Below are 21,256 nucleotides of genomic sequence, written 5' to 3' on the forward strand. Positions count from 1 at the left end.
GGGGGGGGGGGGGGGGGGCGCTTTTCCTGTAGGCAGCAGAGAGAGTGACATGGTCACAGGGTCTCTCTGTTGGGCTCTCTGGCAGGCGGATTCTACCCATCATCCTTTGCCTGAAGAGCCTCCCTGGGAAGCTCAGCAGCTGGCTAGGGGTCATCAGCCTCTCACCTGACAGAGCTGTCCTCTTCTCGGGCATGTGTGCAGGGGCCTGCCTACCGCCTTTGGTTAGGAAAGTGTTTAAAGCCTTCCAAGGCCTCCCTGGTCAGTACCTTTCCTGGCTCGGGGAGCAGGTGATACACAGGGAGGGGCAGAGTGACAAAGGAACAGTGAGGCTGGCTTTTCCTCTTCTGGGCATCAGACTCCCTGCAGGGCAGCGCCACTATCTGAGTGTGTTAGGGTTTCAAGGGGCTGGCACGGCTTGGTCAGCCCTCACCCATGAGCACTGGTGGAGAAGGGGCAGGGGTCCAGCCAGCCCAGCCCCTGCAGTGACATCCTCATGCCCACCTGTTGCCTGCGATGTGTCTACCTCACTTTGGGGGCCCCTGGGTTTCTGGTATTTCCAGTCTCTTCAGCCTCCCATATAGCCAGCCCTGCTCCTCCTGGTAGACATGTCCTTTCCCAGTGGATGGTCAGCAGGGACCAAAAGGGGCAGATTTCATCCAGTTGAAAATATTCTTAAAATAATGATTTTATCCAAGTATTTTTCCCCCCAGAAAAGGATATTTTTTTAAAAATTCAAATAACTGCAAATAGGAAACCAGAGGGGAAGCCCCAGGCTAGGACATATAATAGTTACCCCATCCCCCACAGAACAGGGGGAGAAGGTGGCCCCTACATCTTTCATGATCAATATGAGCCCCTCCTCACTTCACCACAGGATCCTAGGAACTATGGAACATCTTCCCTGGAACTGGGGTGGTCAGTAACTCAGCCTGCTGTGTCCCAGCCCACCTTGGGCGAGGGGAATATGGGCAGAACAGGGGAAGGTAATGTTGAATCTTTGGCGCTGGTAGCAGTAGCAGTGATGGATGTCAAAAAATGAATCATTGAAAAAAAAACAACACAACTGTCCAGAGGTAGTTTGCTGGAGCAAATGGAGACTTGGCACTAAAGAGCGCTTTCAGGCTGTCCTGGAAATCCTGGGAATGTCCAGGGGACTTGAGCTGAGCCACACCTGAACTAAGAAAGACTCAGAAACCAGAGTGGGATGGGCGTTCTTTCTGTCACCAAAGAGGTAGTTTGCTGGAGCAAATGGAGACTTGGCACTAAAGAGCGCTTTCAGGCTGTCCTGGAAATCCTGGGAATGTCCAGGGGACTTGAGCTGAGTCACACCTGAACTAAGAAAGACTCAGAAACCAGAGTGGGATGGGCGTTCTTTCTGTCACCAAACCAGGACCCTTTCCTTCTGCATCACCAGCTCTCATCCTTTTGCAGTTGGCCCTGTGGGTACCACCCTGGAAGTGGAGGGTGCCAAGGCTCAGAAGCAGGTGGTTTAATCAGCAGTTGCTTGTCAGATGCACATCACTCTAAGGATTTAGTGAGGGAAGGCTGGAGTGGCCTCAATGTGTAAATGTGAACATTCTGGTAATTAACAGTAGGAGAATCAAATATTTATAATCTTGCCACAAATATTAATTAGTATGAGCAGATTTTATGTGGGCAGATTTTTAAAAGAACATTCTGAAAAGAAGAGCAGGTCCAGCCTATAGCCTGCTTGCTAGTGCCAGTCTTCTTTCCTGTTGGCCTCCAGGCAGCTCTTAAAGACATTAGCTCTCAGCTCCTGAGACTCAAGACTAGGTGCCTGGGCTGTGGGCGGTCCCTGGGGGGTCCCATTCAGTGTACCTGTTTCCCTGGAAGGCCCTCCCCACCCAGCCACTTGGGAAGTTTGAGCTGAATCTAGCTTTTCTGTGTCAAAGAGGCTTTCCATCTGTCTTTTGTTCTGCCTCAGGACCAGGAGGCCCAGGAACCCCCCCACCCCAGGTCCCTCCACAGATCCTCTCGGTGGCAGCTGATGCAGGACAATAGCCAGCACTGCCTGTCTCTGCCTTCACCAGTCTGGCCCTCCTCTACCAGGCCAGGGAGGAGGACAGAAGGCCTTAGCCACCAGGCTTGGCAGTCTCTGCCTACAGAGCACCAGCAGACGCACCTGGTCCTCTGAGTGCTCAGCACAGTGCACTTGTACCCTTAGTTACAGGATCCCAGATAAGGTTTGTGACACCCAGGGACTGCTTCATGGAGGAGGTGGGACTTGATCCAGGCTGGGAAACTCAGCTAACAGCCAACTGGAGGCTGTGTGTTCCCCAGGCTAGAATCCCCCTCAACACACACCCACAGACTCCCCGTGTCCCTTTTACCAGTACTCATGGGCAGCCTAAGGTCTGTTCATGATGGTGCCAGGGTGAATTCAGCTGTCCAGGAGGCAGGTGGAGTGTGGCTCAGGGAGGATTGGTCCTTGCCCAAAGGCATGTGGCTAATGGGTGGGGTCTCACCCCACAGGAGCCTTTGCCCCTGCTCTCCGAGAAGTTTCCCCCATTTCTGGCCTTCCCTGGGTATGCTGGCTCATCTTTGGCTATGAGTCTGGTGACCTTAGAGATGACCCTGCAGAGAGGCCTGCTGGGAATGGGGAGAGGAGTGCAATCAGCGACATCCTTCCTTCTCCTGCCCCACTGCAAGAGCCTCCCAGGGCAGGAGCTTCCAACTTCAGGAAGGGGGTCTGCCCTGGGCTGCACGCCTCAGTCCAGACAGCTCTCCCAGCCAGCTCATCCAGCTCTTGGGGTCTAAGGCTGACCTCATGTTCTCTAGGAGCTTCTTCCTGGCACTGTGACCCTATTGTCCTCCCTGTCCCATCTCACCCAGCCCCTGAGCTGTCCCATTCACAGTAGCCCAGCTGGTAGCAGAGAGAGGGTCCTTTTAACATGTTCTGCGATGTTCCCAGCAAACTTCCCTCACTGTCTGTCTGTGGCCTCCCTGAGGTCCTTAGTCAGCTGTACCAGAGAAAGTTTGATTCCCCAGGAGAGGAGGGACAGCAGGAAGTACCGTGTGCCCAGGTAGATAGACCCATTCTTTAAAAGCTTTTTCACTCATCTCTTTTATCCTGCAAAAGAAATGAAACTTAGTTTTCTTTCGATCTAACTGGCTTTTTGGTATGAGACCTTGGGTTGCTTCTTAGTATTTAAAATCAGAATTTGAAATAGGCTTGTGCCAACCCTTTCACACGCACAAGACCTGAAAGAAGCAGAGAGAACCTGGGCCCTGGGCCTTGAGTCCCTGTTGGGGGCTCTCATTTGAAGAGATACACTTGTCCTCTATTTCCCAAGTACACAAGTCCTGGAGGGATCCCTCCTGTGGTGCCACTGCCTCAGGGGTGAGCAGGAACCTTGGTAAGTACCTCCCTACCTTCTTGCTTCACAAGCCAGCCAGGGTACCTCAGTGTGCACATCCCCTTCCTCTCCAGCTCTGCCCCAGCAGTCCAGTGCAGGTGGCACCACAGGACTGTGGTGACTCCTGGGGCTTTCCTCTTACGCTAGTGTTGGCACTGGCCTCATTAGCAGTGCCCTCTTCAGGGCTGCTGAGGTATGGTGGTCACCGGTGGGATGAGGGTTGTGACACTTTCCTCTGTGTAACTGAGACGGAGAAAAGAGAAAGAAAGAATTCCCTCAAAATACAATCAATGAGGCCTGGAGGGACTGCTACCCATCAGGGAAGCAGCCGCGATCCCAAATCAGCCCTTCTTTTTATTGACAAGACAAGGTAGTTTCACAAGAAAAATCAGTGGATTCAATCATCAAAGTAGGACATAAGGACATAGGCAATGTCCTTTTTACAAAAGTTGTCCCTGGCTAAGTATAGCTTAACAATGGAAACTAGTAAGATTGGTAAATTAAAGTGACATTCCAAAGTACAATTAGTAAAGAGCTAAATTGGTCAAACTGGCTCATTATCTAAAGTATGACCTTTCCTTAAACAAAAGTTACACTCTTATGATAAAATCTAAATACAATTATCTTTAAAGTTTTCCCCAACAGACAACTTGCCCCTAGCAAACATTTTTTCCACAACTTTCCCTTCAGCAATTCTTAAAATCTCTTAACGGAACCGGTATGACAACTACCTGTCATCTCTAAAATAATTAAAGTATACAATCCCGTACCTAACCAGTGATTAAGAGTTGATTAGATGGGCTTTGGCCACACTATCTATGGGCTGTGGCCACCTGTCCGAGGGCTTTTGCTCCATACATGCATTTACCTAAAAACCTTATTCTAAAATCAAATGAGAATCACGATTTCTTTTTTTTTATTTTTTAAAGATGACCGGTAAGGGGACCTTAACCCTTGGTGTTGTCAGCACCACGCTCACCCAGTGAGCTAACCGGCCATCCCTATATGGGATCCGATCCTGTGGCCTTGGTGTGATCAGCACCACACTCTCCCGAGTGAGCCAGGGGCCGGCCTGAGAATCACAATTTCTAATTCACTACATCAGGGCTTATCCAGAATGCCACAGTGCCCCCATGGCAAACTGCTCTTTGTGCTTTCAGAGGGTTAGCTCTTCTGGGTTCTCACACATGTGTCTGAGAAGCTCAAGGAGGGGCCTGGGAAAGTGCAGTCAGCGACCCCCTGTCACTGCTAGGTCTCTCAGCCTATGCTTGTCCTGCTCCTCTGCTGTGGTGTTGCTGTGTATGTTATTTTAAGAGACTCAGCAGAGTCCCCACTCATCTGGTTATTGCTCATCCAGGGAACAGAAGACCCCCAAGCACAGCATACTCTCCTTTCTTGCCCACACTGTGTTCCTTGTGAGGTCTGGCGCGTTCACTGCGTGCTCTGGTGGATCAGTTGTTCCCACATTGCAGCATCAAGAGAGCATTAACATAGAGGGAGTAAATACCCATTTGCCTAAGCCAGTACTTCGTTTTTGTAATGATCACAGCTGGGATTTCACCAAATTGGCGATTCCTTTAGGCCCAGAGCCCAACAGCTTGTGAGCTGGTGAGCTTGTGGGGCAGTGTGCCAGCTGGTGAAATCATCCTCACTGGGCTTGCTTCCTGGGGCTCCTGCAGGGTGTGCTGCTCAGCCATGCAGTGACTTCAGCTGGTCTCTCTCATGCTGGCTGAGGAGAGCCAGCCCTGGCCTGTCTTTCAAGGAGACTTCAACTTGCAGGGGCATGGCCTGCCATCTTCTGGAGACTGAGGCCTCATGAGCATTGTCTGAGCCATTGGTGTTCTCTCTGTCAAGGCCAGAGTGAATGCTGCAGGGCAGGAGTGGGGGGGTTACTAGGCTGTCACTCGTGTGTGCCAGGCATTAGGCCATGCCCCTGTGGGAATCCCATGTATGTCGGGGGCAGAGTAGGGAGACAGTGACAATCATATTAAAAATCATGAGTTGGAGGCTGAGAGAAGTGAAATCATTAGGCCATAGTCACCCAGTTCCTAAGTGGCAGATCTGGGATTGAAATGTGGGTCTGGACCCTGAGTCCTGAGCTCCTACAATGACCCTCTGTGACCTCTGGAGCTAAGGATCTCCATTGCCAGTCCTTCTTTCCACACAGGCAGCAAATGGGTTGCCCTTCCTCTTCTGTAGGAGAAGAAATCCCCTCACATATGGCACTCAGGTTTGTACTACTTCCTGTGAGGGCCGCAGGGCTTCAGTACTCATAGAGTCTTGGGATCTGGCCTTGCAAGCCAAGGAAGAGCACTTTGTGAAGTGTGCAGCAGAGGGTCCAGTCAGGTTCCTGCTCCTTTGCTCAGGGGTCTCACCCCTGTCCCAAGTCCCTGTTTCTTACTGCTCCGTCAGCCCAGCTGATACTGATGATGTATCAGTTACTGGGCAGTAGACATTGCAAAGGCACCTATGAAGGAAGGGCTGTGGTAGGCTGTGCTGGGCTACCTACAAGGTTGCTGTCCCCAATCCTGGTATATGATGAGACCTGGCTGAAGAGGCCAGAGCAATGGGGCACCCTTTGGAGCACAGGCCTAATTCTTGGTGTTCCTCTGTGTAGGCCAGTCCATTTTGACTGTCCTGTTATGTCAGGACATTAAAAAGTGATTACCACCTGTCTTAGTCTGTTTCTGCTGCTATAACAGAATACCTGAGGCTGGGTAATTTATAAACAGTAGAAGTTTATTTGGCTCAGTTCTGGAGGCTGGGAAGTCCAAAAGCATGATGCTGGCATCTTGCAAGGACCTTCTTGCCAGGTCATAATATGGCAGGAGGGCAAGTGAGCACACAAGACAGAGAGAAAATGGGGACCAAAATCATCCTTTTTTCAAGAGCCTACTCCTGTGATAATGGCATTAATCCATTCTTGTGGGTGGAGCCCTTAGGGCCTAATCACCTCTTAAAGGCCCACATCTCAATACTGTCACAATGGCAATTAAATTTCAACATAAGTTTTGGAAGGGACAAACATTCAAACCATAGCACCCCCCATCGACATGGTGCTGCTCAGGCATTGGCTCCAATATGGCATCAGCAAAACTCTCTTCCCATTCAGAACTAAATCCATAATGACAAACTTGAGACATTAGCAATAAAACTTATCCAGGTTCTCTGAAGTAATAATATTGATAACTGAGTTGACATTTTGTGAACATTTCCTGTTTGTTAGGCACTGATTCAAGCACTTTTTGTGTATTAACCTATTTAATCCTCATAACAATTCTGTGAAGTGGGCACTTGTATTATCATAATTTTATATGTGAGGAAACTGAAGTGTTAATAATGATGGTATTTGCACAGGCTCTCAGAGCTTGTAAGTGACAGAACAGAATTTACTCTGATACCCTAGATCCTTCTAAAGTCCAGGCTTCTAACTTTGTTGAAACAACTTTATATTTTGTTGTAAGTTTGCTCACCAGGCAGCTCTGCCTGCCTTCCCAGTGGGTCACAGGTGATTACCTAGTAGGTGTTAATACATAGCCAACACCAGGTTTTTAAGGTAGCTGAGCAAAGGATTGGAGGGCCCTGGGGGACTGTGTCTGTGTTTGTCCCAGAAGCCATTGTGGATGATACGTGGCTGTAACTTATAGGTGGGGAAAAGACTTACTTTCTCGAGTTCATACAACTAGTGAGTTCATAAGAGGAACTTGAACTTAGCTCTCTTGATTCCTAGTTTATTGAGCTTCAATTTCAGATACACAAAGTTCAAGACAAAACAAAGTTTTATTTTTTAATGGTTCTGTTTTATCTCTACTATTGGCTCATTATTTTAATGGGGGCCAAAATCATCCTTTTATCAGGAGCCCACTCCTGTGATAATGGCATTAATCCGTTCTTGAGGGCAGAGCCCTTAGGGCTTAATCACTTCTTAAAGGCCCAATGTCTTAATACTGTCAACAATGGCAATTAAATTTCAACATGAGTTTTGGAGGAACAAATATTCAAACTATAGCACCCCCCATCAACATGGTGCTGCTCAGACATTGGCTCCAATATGGCAGTATACATTCAAATAATATTGTACTACTTCACAGGCAGTATAAGAGCTTCCCATCTTCTGTACTCTTGTTTTCATTCATTTTATTTTTATGTATGCTTTAAGCCCACAATACATTGCTACTATTTTTGCTTTAGAAAGTAATCATTGGCTTCCAGTCAAGATTGCAGAATAGACAGTCCCTCCCCAGCATCACTCTCTCCCACAAATCAACCAATTTACAACTATTAAAAAGCAACGACAGCCAAGCTGGGGCCACTAGAGCTCAGTGGAAGAGGAGGAGAGACCTACGGAGTTAATGAAGGCAGGAGAAGCCAACATGAGAGAAAGAAAGGATCATTCCCACCATTTCGAGCCCTGGCTGCTTCAAGGCTTGAACTGCTGAGTGCATGGAGCAAGAGCTGGCAAAAGCTGCAGCTGTGCCCTTCGTATGAAGTTGCTTGGAGGTGGCAGGGGAGAAGAGGGCCTTGGTGGCCCTCAGGCCAGCAAGACCACTAACAGGGTTACCAGGGACCCACATAGGAGTGAGGAGCCACAGACAACTGAAAAAAAGGAGCCTCTCAGAGTCCCGTGAGTCATCACAAGGGACCGGCGCATGGCCCACCCCATGGGAAGGGTTTGGAGTACAGGCACTGGGGGAGATGGGCCCACCAGGGGAACTGCCCCCCAGTCAGTGCAGGACCACTCAGTGGAGTCTGATCAGAAATATAGAACTATAGTGGGTACAGTTTGCTGAAAAGACTCAGTCCCAGACCAGAATTTCCACACAACCCAGGTGTACCAGTCCTCACAAGACCCAGAAGTGCTTACTACATCAACAATTAAAACCTGAGCTGCACAAAAAGCCTTCTCCAGGGAATCAGCAGCAAAGCAGCAATTTAGCTCAATCACATGGCTCAAGTGCTCATTCCTACAGGAAGTTCCTCCATTTAAGAAGTAACCAAAGGACAACAAATTAGTTCTAGTGCAGAGTTTAAGTGGTGGGAACAGCGAATAATCCAACACAGAATTGAAAGAAAAAATGCTCACAGATCAGAGACAAAGTTTGATATTAACCAGTAAAGGACTAACACCACCAAAGAACACCTATAAAACCTAGAGGTACAAGAAGCCCCCTGGGCTCCCAAGCCAGGGAGTGGGGAGGGCTATGGGCTTCAGCCATGAACCCCCAACAACGATACCCAGCTGAGCAACAACCACGAGGCTGCTGCAGGAAGCACCCCGGGCTCCTGAGTTGGGGCAATAGGGCACCAAGGGCCTCAGCCACACACCCCCGACATCTGCAACCAGCCCAGTGATGACCACCAAGCTGCCGCTGGAACCCCATGATATCCCCCGCTGGAATGACAGGGGTGCCATGGGCCTCGACCAGGCCTCCCCTCCTTTCTACTCTTCCCACCCTATTTCATTCCTCCTTCTCTCTTCTTCCCCCGCAACTGCTCTGCAATATCTTAGAATGTAAAAAAAAATTAATAAATAAATTTAAAAAAAAAAAAGGAAATCAGAAAAGAAGTAATTATTTTAGAAAAATTAAAAATAAGAAAAAGAATGTCTTTTATATTTACCATTGCTTTAGCCATTTCTGGAGAACTTCATTTCTTTATGTAGATCCAAATTTTTGTCTGGTTTCATACGTATTCTACCTGTAGGACTGACTTTAACATTTTTTGTAACTCCAATCCTCTCGGTTTTTGTGTGTCTGAAAAAAGCCTTTATTTCTCCTGCATATTTTGAGAAAGATTTTCACTGAATATAGGATTCCAAGTTGACTTTTTTCTTTCAGTATTTAGAGATATTGTCTCACTTGCATAGTTTCTCTTTTTTTTTTAGATAGTTTATTATACATACATGTGGGGGTACAATGTTGATTTTCAATAATTGTTTACAATGTAGTTTCTGATGAGAAATCTGTATGTAATGATTAACTTTGTTCCTCTATGCGTGATGTCTTTCTCTGACTGCCTTCAAGAGTTTCAGCTTACTACGACGTACTTAGATGTAATGTTTAAAAAATGTGTGTGTAGAGCTCTGTTCCCTGCTAGTTGTTCTCTAAGATTCTTGGTGATTTGATGTCTTATATTATTTTTGGAAATTTTTCAGTCATTATATCTTAAATATTTCATCTCTGCTGTTTCTTCCTCATCTCCTTCTGTGACTTCAATCAGTATGTTAGACCACTTGGATACTCTTGGACTGAATGCTCTGTTCTTATCTCCACCCCTATCCCTGGCATCCCCCACTCTCTTTTTCTCGGTTTGGATTACAGTCATCCATAGGTATCCCCAGGGGATTGGTTCCAGGACCCCCCACATGTACGAAAATCCATGATGCTCAAGTCCCTTATATAAAATGGTGGAGTATTTGCATATCTTCCTGTGTACTTTAAATCATCTCTAGATTACTTGTATAATACCTAATACAATGTAAATGCTATATAAATAATTGTTATACTGTATTGTTTTTGTTTGTGTTATTTTTTTATTGTTGTATTGTTATTATTTTTATTGTTGTATTATTATTAATTTTTTTCTCCTGAACATTTTCAATCCATGGTTGGTTGAATCTGCAGATGCAGAACCTGCGGATACTGAGAGCTAACTGTATTTCTGTTGAACTGTTTTCAAGTTTTGATATTTTTTTGCCCTCAGCTGTGTCAAGTCCACTGAGAAGCCTGGCAAAGGCATTCTTCATTTCTGTTACTATGTTTTATGTTTCTAGCATCTTCATTTGACTCTTGCTTATAATTTCCATGTGACTCCTGAAATTCCCAATCTTTTTATGCATGTTGTTCATCTTTTCCACTACAGCCTTTAACATACTAATCATTTATGAACCATATTGATCTCAATTATTTAAGATTCCCTATCAGGGAGTTCTAACATCTGGATCTTCTCTGAATCTGGTTTTGTTGATCGTTTTGTCTTTTGACAATGTACTTCTCCCACCCCACTTCTTTGTGTGTGTGTGTCTTAATAATTTTTATATTGAATATCAGATATCATGTGTAGTACAGAAGAGACTGAAATAAATAATATATGCCTGGAATGGGCTTCCCTCTTTTGTTTCTGGACTGGTAGTGGGGGAAGTTGAGTTAGGCTAGGCAGAAGTTAAGCTGGGTTGTGTTGTGTTGTTGCAATGGTTATCTTCATTTCACCAATTCTTCTCATAATACCTTGTGCTTAGAGTGGGGGCTTGTTTGCAACAAGGATTTTCTCAGTATTCCGTTTCCACCTTCAGCTTTAGCCTTTGGTGCACCTCCAGGACTGCTTTGCTCGCTAGCCTGGGCTAGGAGGCAGGAGTGGTTCTCTGTTGTCTTGGTCCAGCCACAGACTTAGGCAGGCTCTGGGTCCCTGGGGTGGGGTTTCTCAGTGATCCTGCCCCTCCCCCAGTATTAGCAGACCTCTGATGTTTGGGTCCTGGATGATTCCTGCTCCTCCCTTAGGGTAAAAGGTTTTTTCTTTTCCCTTCCCCAGCTGCAGTGGGTCTTGTTCTCTGGAGGTAGCAAGGCTGGCAGCCCCTTCCCTGTGGGCGAAGGCCTTTGTTCCTTACAGGCAGGCTTCATGCCTTGCCCACAGGAATAGCCACTCCTCCCCTCCAGGCCTGCATTCCCAGGAAGGTTTCCTCAATCTCCCTTTCTGCACTGCCCCTAATCTTTCTCATGAGCATCCGAGGAGAGCAGCCAATGAGTGAGTACAAAAAGAGTACAAACACTGTTTGTGTATGTGACTCCCAGGGATCTAGACTCTTGTTCTAGACTACACCTGGCCATTAACAACAGGTTAAACATTTTGGGTGAATTCTTTCCCACTTTAGTTATTTCTGTCTATTGTATCTGTATGGTAGAAATACTACATAATGGTGGTGACTGTGCATCTCTTCCCAACTCTGTGTTTAGCAACAACACATTGGTAGCTTGAAATCAGCCATGGTGGAAATATTTACACCACAGAAATCAATAAATGCTACAATGGGCTTTTTTCCCTCTGAGAATCAAATGTTAAACATTTACCAGAATACCACCATTTGGGTGAACTCCAGGAAGGATGACCATGGAGATTGGTGCCTTTGGTGAGTGGCTTGGTGGTCTCCGGGATGGGTCAGGCTTGGCAGTGTCAGAGTGGCTGTGTTCAGGCCATTTTCTCTGCAGGGCAGTCCCCAGGCCACCAGCAGGGAGACTCGCCCTGGAGAGGCTCCTCCATGTTGGAGGTGGTGTGGGTTCATGCTCCTGCCTCTCTCCCTCTTCTGCCCTCAGACCGCAGCCAGGACAGCACAGCCGTGGCGCTCTCGGACTCCAGCTCGACGCAGGATTTCTTTAATGAGCCCACCAGCTCACTGGAAAGCTCCCGAAAGCCCTACGCAGAGAAGAGGCTGCCTGTTCTCAGTCCCCAAGCAGGACCAAACAGTAAAGAACTTCAGGGGGCCACAGAGGAAAGAGGTATGAAGATCTAATTCGGTGAATTAGAATTGCTTTGATGTCCTGTGGCAGTCTGGGCAGAGCCAAAGACCAGGGGCTCCAGAATGGCCCAGGCCCAGCCTAGCTTCCATCCTTGCACCTCCGCCTGCTGTCCTTGGACCTCCGCTGGGCAAGTTACTCACCTCTCTGGGCCTTTGCTGTTCTCCTGCAGGATGGGAGTGATCCCAGTGCCCACCTGTGGGGTTGTGAGGATTAAACGAGGCAGCTCCTTAAGGGGCTCAGGCAGAGCCTGGTACACTGTGTGCTCGGTGATGCTTGTCATTGTTGTTAATGACCTCCACAGCTCAGCCTGGGAAAGCCATGTCTTCCACATCAGTGTGCTCTATTTTTTCCTCAGTAAATGGGTATTAAAAAGCCTTTGAATCCTAGATGTCGCAAGTGTGTTTTATTTTAGTCTGAATCACATCAGGCCTTTAAGAAAAAAATCTTTCTTTTTTGGCAGAGGGCCCTGATCTAAGCCCAGGGTATACCCAGTTTTTTGGGGGTCCCTAAACCCCCTTTGTGGAAATCAGTGGGCAGAGCCCCACATCTGGGCTTGTTGGGTGACTCCAAGCAGTTGGGGCATTCCTCGTACCACCCTAAGGCTATGGCTGGTCATCTATGGACACTGAAAACTTTCCCACTCTGGCCAGGGCATACAGGGGCTTGCCAAACAATAACAACAACAACCCAGACCCATATGCAGCTGTCCTGTGCCGGACACTGCTTTAACTCATTTGATCCTCCCAAGCACCCTAGGAAAAAGCACTAGAATTAGTCCCAGTTTACAGGTGAAGAACCTGAGATTCAGAGAGGGTCAGGAATTTGCTCGAGGTCAGTCTGCACCTTAACCACTAACCCATGCTGCCTCTCTAAGTGGGCTGGATGGATCAGGGGGTTTGGTGATAACCTGCATACTCCAGGGGCCTGGACCTAGCCCCAAGGAGTTGCCTCATAGGCCCTGGATGGAAGAATTGGGAAGCTCACCTACAGGTGTGGCATTGGGGCCAGAGCCATTGGTACTAGGGAAGGCCTCTCCCAGCTCTCTTTCCCTGTTAGCCTCCCCTGGCTGGCATTAGAAGCAGTTGAGGCCACATCCTCTGTAGGTTGGAGAGGATGTCCGCATTAGAATCAGGTAAGAGAGCACAGAACAGGAGACTTGCCAGGTGGATTTACCTGCACCTGGTCCCCATCAAGAGATGAGGCTCCACCTCACTTTTTCACCAGGCTGTCATTATGCTATCACCAACCAATGTTGACATTCTGTAACTGACATAAACACCCTGTAGGAAGTTTGGAATGGGAAGGAAAAAAGTAACTTATACTCTCAACACTCTAATATAGCACTTCCAGTCTTAAAAATACGGTTATTTTTACTGCAAGTGAGACCTATTATCTGTGCCCTGTGGCCTATCAAGCAGTGAACATGGTGCTGTTATGTTGTGATGGGTAGGGGACATGGGCATCCGGGCTTAGTGAGCCAAGAGCAGGTTGGCTTTGGTCTGGCCCAGTCTGTGCAGGCCTTTCTAGACTCATGAGGAACACCCTGCCTCTTTCCTCCTTCCATTCAAAGCCAATGTGTTAAGCAGACATGTGGGGCTAGCCATTAGTTAAGAAAGTTCGGGTAAAACCAAAGGTTACCACAGTAGGTGATAGGCTTGAAATGAAGCATCTTGCTTCCATGGACATGTTCCTCCCTCTGAGCCTGGCTCTTCCTCGTAATAGCAGTGGTGAAATGGATGAACTTCTTGTCAGGAGAGGTATAGCAGGGAGTGCATTCTGAGCCCACATGCCACTGACAGCGCCAGGAGCTGAGTGCTCCTCTAGGCCTGGCTTGATTGGCAATGGGCTCTGATACACACTCCCCTGGCCACAGTCTCCAGGGCTCGAGCAGAAAGTCTACAGCCTCCCTGCAGAAAGCCAGGGCTGCGGTGCCCAGGCCAGTCTTAAGTGTTTGCCCCAAGAGTGCACCCCCACTTGCCCTCCAGGCACACCTTCATGGACAGTCGTGCCACCAGCCTGCTGCTTCCTCCTTGGTCAATGCTGTAGGGCGTGGGCCCTCGCTCACACATTTTGTGTCCTTTGTTGAGCAGCAGGACATAACAGATCCGGATCTGCACCAGGCACTGGCTTCCAAGGGGAAGCAGGAACAGGTCTGACAGCCGCCCCCTGCCTGGCACTGAGACATGCTCCCTTCCACTGTGTCTAGCAGATGCAAGCTTTCATGTTTCCCAAGGACTGGCCTTCTTCACAGGCTGTCTTTTTCTAATGGTCTGTACTGAGGTACTTTGAGGAAAGAAGCTTTCCAAAGGTGACTGTTGTAAGCTCACCTTTGCAGGGGTCAGATATTCAAAAAAGTGTCTAACATGTGAAGGTAGCAACAGTAAAGTCTTATTTTTTTAGTAGAGAAATAAATTGCCCATAGTTTCTCCACTTAAACTTTACAAGCAGCTCTGTTATATTGTTCTGAGGGCAATAGGGTAAAACCCAAAGCAGAGCTGTCAACAAGCTGTGTGGTCCATGCAGTGGACACTAGGGCCTGCCTTACTGTGGCCATCTCTGCCTCCTTCCTGGTCAAGTGGAGGCTAGTGACTGTGCCTGTGCACCACATGTGGGGCAAGGTGAGGAGTGGTTGGTGAGGATGAGGCCGCCCTGGAGGCAGTTGGCCAGCCAGCCAGAGGAGCCCAGCTTCCCACCTGGCCTGCTCTTTGTGGGGGAACACCTTCACTGGGCTCTTGTCTCAGGCCAATGGAGTTTGGGTAAGAGGATCTTGGACGTCAGTAGAGGGAGACTTGAGGTCTTTCTGTTGGAGCAGATTTTGGCTTGGGCCTCTCAGCCTTTGGTATCTCCAAGACGTGTAGCCACCTCGGTTCAGACTGTCTATAATGAGGTCCCCTGGGTTCAGTGGACTATTGGTACACATCAGCCCAGTAGCTGGGCTAGAGGCAGGTCTGCACCCCATGTACGTTAGGGTCAGGTCCCCTTCAACCTTTCCAGGAAGTCCAACTGGATGCAGCCACTGAACTAGGACAGGCCTCCCCCATGCTTCCCAGGATTTCCATGGAGTGAGGTGGATTAGATGGCTCCTGTGCTCTGCTGGCCTTGCCACAGGCACCTTCGGGCATTCCAAGCCAGTTTTCTTAGCCAGCAGCAGGCATTGGCCTATGCTGGAGTGTCCAGAGTTTGTGCTTTGCTTACTTTCTGTCGGCAGGAGGGTCTTCCCATCTTCACATGGCTAGGCTTAGAATTGGACATCCTGCCCAGGAAGCGTCGTGTGGCTTTATTGGCATTTCTGGCCTGCTTCCTTTTACTAAGGAAGTAAAAGATCCTGGTGACCCATGAGGCCCGTTCAGCAGTGGGAGTGGATGTTGTGGGTGATGCAGTTCACCTAACTCTCCTGGACCCTCAGGCCAACCAGATCCCTGAGCAACTGGGTTTGTAATTCACTCTGGGATCACTGTTTTCTTCACTCTTTATGTGTCTTCAGACATGTGCTCTGAGATCTCTTTGGATGAATTCTTGACAGTCTGTCTGCTTTCCATAAAAACAGGTTCTCATGTGTCTTTGTGTCCCAGCACTTAGTGCCTTATTTGGATCCCCGGGAGGTCTGCAACATCATCCATTTCCCTGTCTCTCCTGGGCCTAGCACAGGGCTAGGCCTAGCACAGGGCTGGGTCCAGAGTCACCATTCACACTGTGTTTGTTGTGTCACATTTTGAAAACACTAAAAACCCGACATATTTTTGAGTAAGGCGATGGTGTCCCCTGTAAGATGGGTGCCAGCCTCAAGCTGTGGGACCTAGCAGCTTCCTGAGCCACATGAGAGAAGAGTAGTGTGGAAATTAGATAGGCCCTCCTGACACATAGTAATTCAGTCCATTCAAACATGGGGTGGGGTGGGGGGAGGGGGCGGGCAGGCCCTGTGCTAGGGCAGGGAAGACCCTCTTGTGCCTTTGTTATGCAAATACCACTCTGGGTAGGGAGGCTTGAAGAGGAGGCGACGCTGAGTCGTCCTGGGGGATGAGAGTGAGTGGGTGAGGTGGAGGAGGGAGGAGGTCAGTGTGTCCAGGAGAAGGAGTGACAGCAGAGGCAGGGACACTGAGGGAGATGTTCTGAGTGGCTGGTCACAGGGAACTGGGAGCGAGGGCTGGACTGATGGCATGTGGCACAGGGAGTGACTGCTCAGATTCTTTCCTCAGCAAGAAAAATGATGATGGGCAAGCTTGCCACACACCTGATGTCTGCATGTTTATGCTTGGGAGTGGCACGATGGGAAATTGGGCCATTAGTCCTTGCCTACTCAGCCCTACCCAGCAGTCCCTACCTGTCTCCAGACTGCTCCTGCAGTAGGGAGAGGGCCCTTAGACTCAAGCCACAGCACAGATGGCCATCACAATTGGTGGTGTTGGCTGCTGCTCTGGCCTCCTCCAGGCAGGCTGTGTAGGCTGTGCTAATGTCCTGGGTACCTAAGGAGACGCAGGCCAAAGGTCACCTTGCACTTGCCACTTGCCCACATTGCCTTCCTTTCTTCCATCCATTTGTCTGTCCCTCCCAGGCCAGATAGCCTCCTCTCTGTAGCCAAGGAACCTGTACCTCAGGGATTGGCCTGAAGTCACCCAACTTGCTGTCATCATCCTGGAGCCAGCCTTGCAGCCCCAGCCACCCAGCCTGGGTTCTCCTGTGCTGCCTGGTTCTGTGGTCTCTGGTGGAACAGGGCTGGGTGACCAGATACTGGAGTCAGATGTCAAATGGGGGTGGTGTGTGAGTACTTTGCTCAGCACAGCAGCACTAGAGAGGGATGCTGGGTAGGCTCTGGGCTGAAGCACTAAGCAGTAGAGCAGTTTTGGCACTTTGTGAGCCTTTTCCTGGCTGTTTTATTCAGTGGTGGTGGTGAGGACACCTGCCCTCTGTGGGTTGTTTCCCCCCGCACCTGCACCAGCCCTGGGGCAGGGTAGCCTGTGCCACCATTCAGAGGAGAGGACCCAAAGCCCAGCTCGTAACCCCTGCTCTCTGTAGCCTCCGGGCCCCTCTGCTGTGTGCCTGCCTCTTGCATAGGGCAGGAGGCTACAGTGGCCATGGAGCAGAGACAAGAGCCAGCACTGGGCCCTGCACCTCCCACTGTTGAGTCTAGCACCCATGCAAAAAGGGCACTAACCCAGCTGTGCTGGCTGCCTCACCAAGGCGCCTCCATCACTGGTTGTGGACCACTGCATGGGCAGGGCCTAAAACTGGGGTGACTTTCCTTTCCTTTTTCTCAACTGTAGGAAAAACCGAGGAGTCCCTGGAGAGCACAGAAGGCTTCCGAGTTGCAGAGCAAGGTGGCCAGAAGCCTGCTGCAGACCCTCCAGCCTCTGTTTGCATCCCTAATAAGCCCCTGGTGTCTGCAACCAACTTGTGGGATGGGAAGAAGAAAGGGGACCCCCCGGGGGAGCCAGTGGCTTTCCCGCTGGGGCTACCAGCTGGCGCTGAGGAGCAGCGCCAGTTCCTCACAGAGCAGTGCATCGCCTCCTTCCGCCTGTGCCTGAGCCGCTTCCCCCAGCACTATAAGAGCCTCTACCGACTGGCCTTCCTCTACACCTACAGCAAGACCCACCGGGTGAGTGGGCTGCATGGGCCAGGAGAAGGTTGGAATCTTCTTTCCAGGATAGGCAGGCATCTTTGAAGGTTGATGGGCAGAAGTGGGACAGATTGGAGCTTCATGGGAGGAAGGGCAGAGGAGAGCTGCAGAAGGTGGGGCCAGTCCAAAGACGGGGCTAGCTTTCTGGTGAGAGAAAGTGAGGGCGTAGGGTCGCAGCCAGATGTGGAGGGAGGAGCAGGAGCTTTACATATTTGGGAATGTGCTGTGGGAGGAGGGATGCGGGCCCACAGCTCACCCACTCTTCCCTGTGAGGCCATGCAGTGACTCTGACTGTGAGGTCGGGCCCCCTCGCTCTGCAGGTCATCCATCGCCTTGGCATGGCCCAGCACACATCCTCCAGGTGCCCTGGAAGTGCTGTCCACTCTCTCTCCTGGGCTTGCTTGCCCCAGGCCCCATCCTTCTGGTTGCACCTTGCAGAGGCCTCCTCGCTGTTACCCTGCCCCTGGGCTTGCCTGTCAGGCGCAGCTGCCTGAACCACGTTCACAGCCTTTGCTTTATGGGTGTTGGATGCTGACAGCCTCCTCTAGGTCTTTTTGGAAAGTGGATGATGTAGTGATCCTTCCAAGCTGTGCCCCAGGCTTAAGCGCTCCCAGGGGTTTCTCAGCCAGATCTACTCTGCTGGCATTTAGCATCTGTGGAGGGTGTGTGGCATGGGCAGGGCCTGAAACTGGGTGGCTTTCCTTCAGTCACTCCTCACTCACCCAGAAGGTGGTGGGAAGACAATGCCCTGGTCATGTGCCTGCCATGGAGCTACATCCTGAGGGGGACACAAATTAAAAACCATGCAAATGAGCAAACTAAGCAAATCCCACTGTGACCGATACTACAGAGGAAAGAATGGGTGCATGGAGAGATAGGGGAGCTGCTGTGGCTCCATGAAGGCTCCTGTTATGCAGAGACCTGTTGTGTGAGTGGGGTTGGCAGCAGCCTGGAGGAAGGGGAGAGGGCCCAGGGGTCAGGGTGAGCAGGGGCAGCCTTGGAGTCTAGCTGTGGACCTGCCTTTGTCTGGCTCTCCCAATTCAGTCAGGTCCTTCTCCCAGAGGCCCCCTCCCTCCCCTCCTCACCCGCCTTGTCTGTGGGATGTTTGAAAGAACAAGGAAGGGCAGTTGGCCAGAGAATGGACCCTGGTTTGGTTCTGGTTATGTACTGGAAGTTGTTACTTCACAGAATTCTGTTTGGGGAATTAGGTACAGGGGTCCATGAAGGTAAGTGCCCTGTTCCTGTCATGACTGGCATGCTCATGTGGCTTGGCTAATTTCCTCAGAGCACAGCAGGTGGAGCCAGTGGTGGCAGGCCTAGGGAGGGAGATCTCTTCTGGGGCTTGGTCTCTGCATTAAGCGAGGTGTGTCCTGGCAAATGACAGTGGACTCTGGCTTCCCTGCCTACTCACTACCTGCCACCGCTGCTGGCACCCCACTGGAGCCTGGACTGCTCACAGCCCGGCCTGGACTTGTCAGTGGACCTTACCACTGTGCCTCACACCTTCTGCACCCAGGTGGACCTGGGCCTTTAATAAACCCAAATCAGTGCATGTTCTCACTGCTGAAGCAGTCTACAGGCCAGAGGAACAATAGTCATAGGTCTCCCCTGCATCCACTGGGCCCGCCATTACTTGGTAACTTTCCCCCTTCCCTCTTTTGGGAGCAGCAGAGCCCACCGCAAGAACCTTCACAAGTCTCAGTGGATGGACACTAGCAACCATCATTCAGTCCTCCCCTACCTTGGGTTCCCCCTGTTCAGATACTCCCCCAAGCAGCCATGCAGCACCATCCAGCTGTGGTCAGCTCTGACAAGGACATAGTACTTCCCAGTGCTGAGCTCAGACCCTTCCCTACTCTGTTACAGGATACCTTCTCCAGAAGCAGATGCTGAAATGGAATTGGGGATGCAAGATGTTTATTAGGGATTAGCACCTGCGGAAGGGAGGGGGAAGTTGCAGGACTAGGTGAGAGGAGAGTTGAGCTGCCATGCAGTCCCCCCAACCTCCATTTCCCCACTAAATGGCTTTATTTTGAGCTTGAAGGAGCCAATGCATGTAAAGTGCTTAGCACAGCGCCAGGTACAGGTTGCTGTTATTACAACCTGTCCCCCTTCATGAGTTTGTTAAAAGTAGAAAATAGTATTTATGTCAAAATTAAAGAAAAGAGGGTAATAACCATAATTCTTCCACCCTAAAACAAAAGCTATCTCGTGTCTAGTATTTCTTCCCAGTTCTTGTGCACACACGCTGTTGATTGTGTGCTTCCAAGGCACCAGGAGCTTCAAGTCCTGGAGGTGGGGATCATGTCCCCGGTCACAAAGGGCAGAGTGACAGAGCCAGACACTGGCCTGGGTGGTCTCACCTAGGGCCCAGCTGCTCCAGCTGTTGATTGTGTGCTTCCAAGGCACCAGGAGCTTCAAGTCCTGGAGGTGGGGATCATGTCCCCGGTCACACAGGGCAGAGTGACAGAGCCAGACACTGGCCTGGGTGGTCTCACCTAGGGCCCAGCTGCTCCACTGCCCCCTGCACACCATTAAGAGTGTCTCCACTCATGGTTTGCCATTTTTCTCTTTTCATGAATGTCCCCCAGATCATTTTGGTCTCTTTGTGATGGCCCACTGGGTGGACCAGCCATCCCCAGTAGTGGGGAGGGAGGCTGCCTTAGGCAGTCTACACTGTTGACATTCATGTCCCCAGACAACCCCCACACAGCCATCACACTCAGTTTCTGCCAGCTCTTCTGTTAACTGTGTTCCCAGGTTAGGTTCTTTGGCTTTTGGAAATCAATGCTGGTCTTGATTTTCAGAGACCCTCTCGTGCATCAGGCATTCTCTACCCACAGATGCACTGCCTCCTCATAGCCTTGCTTCCCGGAGGCAGCTCTGCAGTTGCCAGGTGTGCCTCGGGGGTCTCCAGGCTGCTAAGCACACCCTAGACTCTGACCATGCCCTTGGGGTGGCTCCCAATGGCTCCTTTGTTTGCTTCAACCAGAGACCTTTGCCAAGAACCACGTGCCAGCACCAGCTTGAATGGCAGGTTGTTACCACCTAGCTCTGAGAGCCTGAGTAAGACCTTCCTGCTGCTCTGGGGCATGCCACCATCCTGGGGGCTGGCCATGGTTCCACTCAGACCTGGGGCATTGGCTCTGCTGGTATTAAGCTGCTCATCCATAGATCTGGGGGACGCAACTTGTGTTGTCGCTGACTAATGCAGAACAATTAACTGGCAAGCAGTGACCACTTTCCAAACATAGCTGTTTGGTAACAGACACTTCCCACTGTGTATATTTGACAGCACTACATTTCTTCATAAAATCCTGCCTGTGGGCTTGGCAGTGGCATTTTCCTGTTGCCGTCTCATGGCTCAGTAGCCAACTGGAGCATCCAATGTCTGCGTCTCCAGAGGAGCCCAGCAGGCAGAGCCTTCCCGGGTTGAATCCTGACCCCTGGGGTCTTTCACAAGCACCCCTAGGTGAGGCTGTGCTGATTAGAGAAACTGCGTTCAGGGCACCGGGCACAACTTGCTTAGCTGCTGGCGGTAAGGCTTTTTGGGGAGAGAAGGTAGGCTCTGAAGCTGGCTTCACCTGGGTTCAGATCCCACCTCTGCATGGGAAGTCTCAGAGGCTCAGGGCTCTTCTCTGTGTTAACTGAGAATGATGGTGGTATGCATGTAGATTTATTGTGAAAATGAGGTGTGGGGGGGTCCCAGCATGCAATGCACCAACCTCAGCCAAGTCCCAAGGTTGGCTTCGCTG

The 21,256-nt window shown here is 50.1% G+C and overlaps 1 protein-coding gene across 3 annotated transcripts in view; it reads left to right on the plus strand.

The window, feature by feature from the left end:
* The window catches only part of CABIN1 (calcineurin binding protein 1), a 178,659-nt gene that overhangs the window by 93,788 nt on the left and 63,615 nt on the right, over positions 1-21,256 (plus strand). For all 3 annotated transcript variants that reach the window (XM_008568589.1, XM_008568590.1, XM_008568591.1), the window contains 2 exons: positions 11,684-11,866; positions 17,149-17,480. In XM_008568589.1, coding sequence (XP_008566811.1) covers positions 11,684-11,866; positions 17,149-17,480 — 515 coding nt within the window. The remainder of the gene's footprint in view (positions 1-11,683; positions 11,867-17,148; positions 17,481-21,256) is intronic.

Source organism: Galeopterus variegatus, unplaced genomic scaffold, assembly GCF_000696425.1.
Source record: "Galeopterus variegatus unplaced genomic scaffold, G_variegatus-3.0.2 Scaffold424, whole genome shotgun sequence".
Classification (NCBI taxonomy): domain Eukaryota; kingdom Metazoa; phylum Chordata; class Mammalia; order Dermoptera; family Cynocephalidae; genus Galeopterus; species Galeopterus variegatus.